This window comes from Sinocyclocheilus rhinocerous, unplaced genomic scaffold, assembly GCF_001515625.1.
Source record: "Sinocyclocheilus rhinocerous isolate Xijiao unplaced genomic scaffold, SAMN03320098_v1.1 scaffold1615, whole genome shotgun sequence".
Taxonomy (NCBI): Eukaryota; Metazoa; Chordata; class Actinopteri; order Cypriniformes; family Cyprinidae; genus Sinocyclocheilus; species Sinocyclocheilus rhinocerous.
Window position 1 is genome coordinate 261,893 of NW_015645292.1, and position 6,659 is coordinate 268,551.

The 6,659-nt window shown below is 38.6% G+C and overlaps 1 protein-coding gene across 2 annotated transcripts in view; it reads left to right on the forward strand.

The window, feature by feature from the left end:
* Nucleotides 1-510: 510 nt before the first annotated feature.
* LOC107705891 (phosphatidate phosphatase LPIN2-like) overlaps nucleotides 511-6,659 on the forward strand; it is a 22,931-nt gene continuing 16,782 nt past the window's right edge. Inside the window, exon 1 of one of the 2 annotated variants that reach the window (XM_016509401.1) lies at nucleotides 511-578. Coding sequence is in view for 1 of the 2 variants with exons in the window: in XM_016509400.1 (XP_016364886.1) it covers nucleotides 3,670-3,741 (72 nt within the window). In the remaining variant the exon portion in view is untranslated. Of the gene's footprint in view, nucleotides 579-3,654; nucleotides 3,742-6,659 lie in introns of those variants that run through there. The other variant, XM_016509400.1, reaches the window with a different exon arrangement.

A 6,659-nucleotide genomic window follows, 5' to 3' on the forward strand; every position in this document is an offset into this window, starting at 1 on the left:
GGTTTATTACAATGTACTTTTCATTGCCTCTGTATTTTATTTTATTTATTTATTTTATTTGTTTATTTATTTTATATTAACTTATTTATTTATTTTGAGGGGAGATGACGGATAATTTTTTGGTATTTACTGTTCAATAAATGTATATTTTTTAAAAATAATTATGGATTGGAGGCAATTTAGGTAATAGCACTCTTTCGAAAATATCAAAAATAACAATAAGAACTCCGTTTTATAAAGATTGATTATTTATTTTGATCGATTGATTATTTAGTACATTCTGGCTTTGATTATTTATTTTAGAAATATTATTATTAATTATTACATAGCATACATTACATAATTAATAATAAATGCTAAAAAAAGAAAACAATAAATAAACACTGCACTGTGTCCCTCTAGCGGTGCAGTCCTGAAACTTGAGGAACTGCACACAAACGCACACGTCAACAGAGCCACACTGGAAGAGGGCGTGTCCTGAGGCGAGTCCAAGCTTCTCATTGGATGTCATGTGATTGACGTGCTGACGTTGGCGTTACAGCGCAGGAAGTTTTTAATGAATCGCTTTTGTGTTGAAGGTAAGAGCAGTCGCATTAACTTCATCATTTCACATTGTTTTACGGTTAAATGTGTTTGTTTGTTAGTTTTCGTCAGCTGAAACGAGAGTTTAGTGTTTGTAAAGAGTGTAACTGCATCATTCTGACGCGTTTGAGTCTCTGGATTGTTACATTAAGCTTTAGTGTTGTTTATAATATAGAAACATCGATTTATGTTTAAACAAACCCTGATAAAGTAGGCAAATTGTTAATACTGTTTGTAAATTGTATGGCTTTGATGCTTGACAATGGACAAAACAACACATTTGCATTATTGTTCTCTGTACTCTGGAAGTCATTGATTTGTTAAGTTGTTTTTACTGTTCAGTTGATTTTTATAGAATCAGTAACTTAGTTAAATATTTAAAATGGGGTTAAACAGGGTTTTTTCTCAGTCTTCGGGATGAAAACATGAGCGCACATTCCCTTGGGTTTGTTAATAAATGATGAGGTGTAGTTTACTGCTCATGGCTGAAGATGTTATTCATTCACACAGACTGCTGTCATTTCTATTATGTTTTACTGATCCCATCTATTATTTTAGAAGTTAGATTTTAGATATTAAAAGGTTTTCTTTGGTTAGTCCTGATCAAATGTGCTGCTGAATGCTGTGCTTTTGCCTTAACTTGTGATGAACTTGCCATAGTTTTTCCTCAGTTGTCAGTATTGTTAACTGGATAACTGATGGCATGTACACCACCGTTTGGTAAAAAAATTATATTTTTATTCAGCAAGGATGCATTAAATTGTTCAAAAGTGCCAGTAAAGACGTTTATAATATCACAGATGATTTCTATTTCAAATAAATGCTGTTCTTTTGAACTTTCTATTCATCTGTGAATCCTGAAAAATAAAATATATCACCGTTTACACACAAACATTGTGCAGCACAACTGTTTTCAACATTGATAATAATCAGAGATGTTTCTTGAGCAGCAAATCAGCATATTAGAATGATTTCTGAAGATCATGTGACACTGAAGCTTTGATTTAAAAGAATATTCACATAGAAAACACTTATGTTATATATTAATAATATTTCAAAATATCACTGTATTTTTGATCAAATAAATGCAGCCTTGGTAAACATAAGAGACTTCATTCAAAAACATTACAGTCGAACAATTTGACACACTGGATTTGTGTTATGTTTCATTACTTAAAATGAGTTTTAAACACATTCTGGCTTGTTTAGAGGTCATTAAGGTCATGCAGATGATTGACAGACAGTTACTGTTCTCTGATCTTGCTCACTTACCCACGTGTGATGGTCAACGTTGATATCAGTGCATCAGTATTGAGTTGAGTCATTGTCAAGACTAATGTGATGTTGAACGGAGGCTTCTTCGACGTGAATGTTCACATTTAGAGCCCCGTCCAACAGAATTACAGAGGTTTGTTCTCTCTCTGTGTCTCTCTCTCTCTCTCTCTTAAAGGGGTCATGAACTGAGAAATCAAAATTCCCTTGATCTTTTGACATATAAGAGGTCATTGTACTGTAAAAAAGTTTCAGAACTCAAAATTTCTCGTTAGTCTAAAAACTGCTTATATTGAGGCCAATCTGCCAAAACCACAGGTTGTGGAGTGAGCCACTTAATGACGTAATAGTGAGGATGAACTCCGCGTCCGCAGAAAATCAATGCCTGCTTCTACAGCACTACCTGTTTAGCTCCGCCCACCGATTCTACATCACTGCTTCTTTAGCTCCGCCCACCGACTCTACAGCACTGCCTCTTTAGGCCCGCCCACTGACTCTACATCACTGCTTCTTTAGCTCCGCCCACCGACTACAGCACTGCCTCTTTAGGCCCGCCTACCGACTCTACATCACTGCTTCTTTAGCTCCGCCCACCGACTACAGCACTGCCTCTTTAGGCCCGCCTACCGACTCTACATCACTGCTTCTTTAGCTCCGCCCACCGACTCTACAGCACTGCCTCTTTAGCCCCGCCCACCGACTCACGTGTGTAGTGTAAATAACGAGAGAGGCAAACGCTGGTCTATGCAGAAACCAAACGATAAAGATGCTCCGAAGACAACAAGATGCTGTTCAGTGCCAAAGCTGTCTTTGCATCGCCTTCCTTCTGATCCCAACGTTAGGAAAGAGTAGATGAACTATTTTTAATGAAGTTCCAGTCAGATCACGGCAGTAAGAACTTGGTCCTTTTTTAACTTCATTTCTGCGGATTTGTTTGCAAACAAGGCACAATTCAACGCAGGATTTTCAGAAAGATTGAAACTAAAAGACGATGATGTGCGACTATATTGGATCCGACAGTAATGTTGCACCACACAAGTGAGAGTAACTGTTTTTATTACGTGCTCACTATTGCTTTGTCTGTTATTACAGATCATTTGATATGTACTGAGTATTTATGCTTTTTTAACCTAAAACACAGCAATGTCCATCTATGAAGGATGTTAGCTAATCATAGCATTTACTTCTGAGTTGACGATCCGCCACACCTATTCAAACAGAGCGTTCTGATGAGGGGGTCAAAACAGGACCGAAAATAGCCTATTATTTCTGAATTATGATGTTTTTTGATGTAAAAATCTTGATAACATTATAAGCGGACATCAGAACAGTACAAAATAATTTAAAAAAGGCAGTTCATGACCCCTTTAAAAGCACACAATAGCACATGAAAAGAATGACTGAGCCTGTTACAAACTGCTGGCACGCCTTTCATGCTGTGTGTGTGTGTGTGTGTGTGTTGTTTTCATGTTTAGCTGGTTTAATGTTGGAATAATAGTTTTAATTGCTGTGTGTGCAGTCGGGTCACAGTGTGTGTGTGTGTGATTTTCAGAAGACTTGCGTGTGATGTGTGTAGATGTGTGTGTGTGTGTGTGTGTGTGTGTTGAGAGAGAGAGAGAGAGAGAGCTGTTGAATGTACTGGGTCTCTCTCAAAATCACCAGCATCACCTTCTTTGTTCGTTTTGCACTCAGCCATAACAGAGAGACACAGCATAAGGGCTTGAATATAAGTAAAATAAGCTGTGGATGTGGATGATAAGTCCAGATAGTTAGTGGTTAACTCAGCTATAGGATGAAGGAGGTTTTTACTCCTCGATGGCAGCTGAAGGGTGGAGGGTTCCAGGTTTTACAGGACTTCATCATCATCATCATCATCTGTCACTCTGGGTAGGTGCTCATCGTGGATCATCAGAGCAGGAGAATCTCCTCTGTATGTTTGAGAAATGATAGTGCACTTTTTCTCCCTATGAAGCCTTCTGTTTCATATTTGATACACAAAGGCCTCTAAATTATCAACATGAACAAAACTTTGTTGTTAAACCTGTTTCACACATTCTGTCGTCTGATTGATAGTTTAGAGTTAATTATCACGTCAAAGCTCTTTTAGTATAATTGTACAAATGTCCACTTTCAGCTTGTGCTTCATGTGTCTTTTTGCTGTCAAATCTTTATAGTTTTTTATCAAGTAAACTTAAGAATAACTTTTATTAGTATTTCAAGATGAACACTTACTGGACTCAAGCGACTTAGGTTTGCTTGATTATTTTTTTAGAAAAATCATGATTATCAAATATGGTCATCAGGCTTTTGAGGATAATTTGTTTGTTCATCTCTCAATCATCATTGTATTGCATTGCGTTGCGTTATATGTTTTGATCATCAAACTAAGTATTTAAATCTCATCTTACTAATACTATTGGAGATATAGAGTGACGACTAATATTTATATAATTTTATGTAAGTATCTGCTGTACTGTTATAAAGATCACATGATTTACATTACAAATGGTCAGAATTTCATCTTTTTGTCCATAAAAATATTGGCACCAAATTGCATAGGCTATTTTTTGCTCAGTTTGGGCCTCTGAATAAAAAGCTTGTTTTTTCTTCCATATTGTCACTATATCATAATATATTATCATAATATATGAGCCATAAAAGCCTGATGGATCAAATATGATACTCAACAAAAACACTTGTGCAAGCTTCTTTCTTTAAATTTTGATTTTTGTCTAACTTTTATTTCATATGTCAGTCTTTAAAGGGTTAAAAATGTGTGTGTGGCACAAGGTATTCAAATAATGTCGGCAATTTCATGTTTGTCTTATGATGAAATTGTATTTCATAAGTTTTATTTGTCTTTATATCAGCCATCAGACACCCTGATCTCTAAATTGGCATCAAGTTTTGGAAAATCCAGATCCAAACGCTGAACTGAGTTTGTGTTTTTGTTTGTTCACAAGTCCCAAGTCTCAGTTAGTCTAGCACATAGCATGGTGTTTATTTATTTATTTTTAAAAAATTTATTTTTTTGATGAACCTAGCTGTATAGAGAAGTTATGATGAAGTGCTGGGTTGAGACCACGAGCAGTTCTGTCTTAGCAAGTTTGAGTTGAAGATGATGGTCCTTCATCCAGCCAGAAATGTCTGTCAGACAGGCTGCAATGCGAACAACTACTGTCGGATCATCTGGTTGGAATGAGAAGTAGAGTTGAGTGTCATCAGCATAGCAGTGATAGGAAAAGCCATGCTTCTGAATGACAGATCCTAATAATGACATGTAGATGGAGAAGAGAAGTGGTCCAAGCACTGAGCCCTGAGGAACCCCAGTAGCAAGTTGTGACTTGGAAATCTCACCCCTCCAAGACACCCTGAAAGACCTACCTGAGAGGTTAGACTTGAACCACTGGAGTGCGGTTCCTGAGATGCTCATCTTTATGAGGGTGGACAGAAGGATCTGGTGGTTAACTGTGTCAAAAGCAGCAGACAGATCCAGCAAGATGAGCACTGAGGATTTGGAAGCTGCTCTTGCCAACCTCAGGGCTTCAGTAACCGAGAGCAGGGCAGTCTCCGTTGAGTGGCCGCTTTTGAAGCCAGATTGCTTGTTGTCCAGGAGGTTGTTCTGTGCAAGAAACATAGAGAGTTGGTTGAACACAACTTGCTCAAGTGCCTTTGCAATAAATGGAAGAAGGGATACCGGTGTGTAGTTTTCTAAAAGTACTGAATTTAGAGAGGATTTCTTAAGCAGTGGGGTTACCCGAGCTTGCTTAAATGCTGTGGTAAATGTACCAGTGTGAAGAGAAGTGTTGATAATGTAATTGAGCACAGGTATAACTGAAGAAGAAATGGCCTGAAGGAGGTGAGTGGGGATAGGATCAAGTGGACAGGTACTAGGATGATTGGAAAGGATACGTTTGGAAACGTCTGCCTCTTGAGAGTGGAGAGAAGGAGGAGAGAGAGTGTGTAGTTGTTGTTATGAAATTTTTGTCAGTTTGTGGTGTGGAGAATTGGCCGCTGATGGTTCTTGTTTTATTTATGAAGAATATTGCAAAGTCATCAGCTGTAAGAGTTGATGAAGGAGGAGGGGGGCTGATGGTTCTTGTTTTATTTATGAAGAATATTGCAAAGTCGTCAGCTGTAAGAGTTGATGAAGGAGGGGGGGAGGACAAAGAAGAGAGTAGAAGGTTTTGATAAGTGTGCGAGAGTCAGACCAATGGTTAATTCTGTTGTGGTAATATGTCGTTTTAGCAGTGGAGACATTTGCAGAGAAGGAAGAGAGGAGAAACTGATACACACTAAGGTCAGTAGAATTTTTTTATTTGCGCCACTTCCTCTCTGCAGCCCTGAGTTTAGAGCGATGTTCACGGAGAACATCGGACGGCCAAGGGGCAGAGGGGGAAGTGCGTGCTGCTTTGGTCTGGATGAAAGGGGGCAAAAGTTGTCTAAGCAAGATGTTAGAGTGGAGCAAAGAGTATCAGTAGCAGTATTAGTGTCCAGTGCTGAAAACTGAGAGGGTGGAGGAAGTGAGGATGAAACCATAGAGGATAGGCGAGAGGGAGAGTGTGAGCGTAGGTTACGCCGAAAGGTGACCTGCGGAGGAGTGTGTGTTGTGTCCGGAGTCAGTGTGAGGTTAGAAGTGATGAGGAAGTGGTCTGAGGTGTGCAACGGAGTAACTAAAGTGTTGTCAGTGGCGCAGTAGTGTGTGTAGATAAGGTCTAGTCAGTTAGCTGATTTGTGAGTAGTCATAGTAGACACTCGCTTGAGGTCGAATGAGGCAAGCAGAGTGTTGAAGTCAGCAGCCTGTG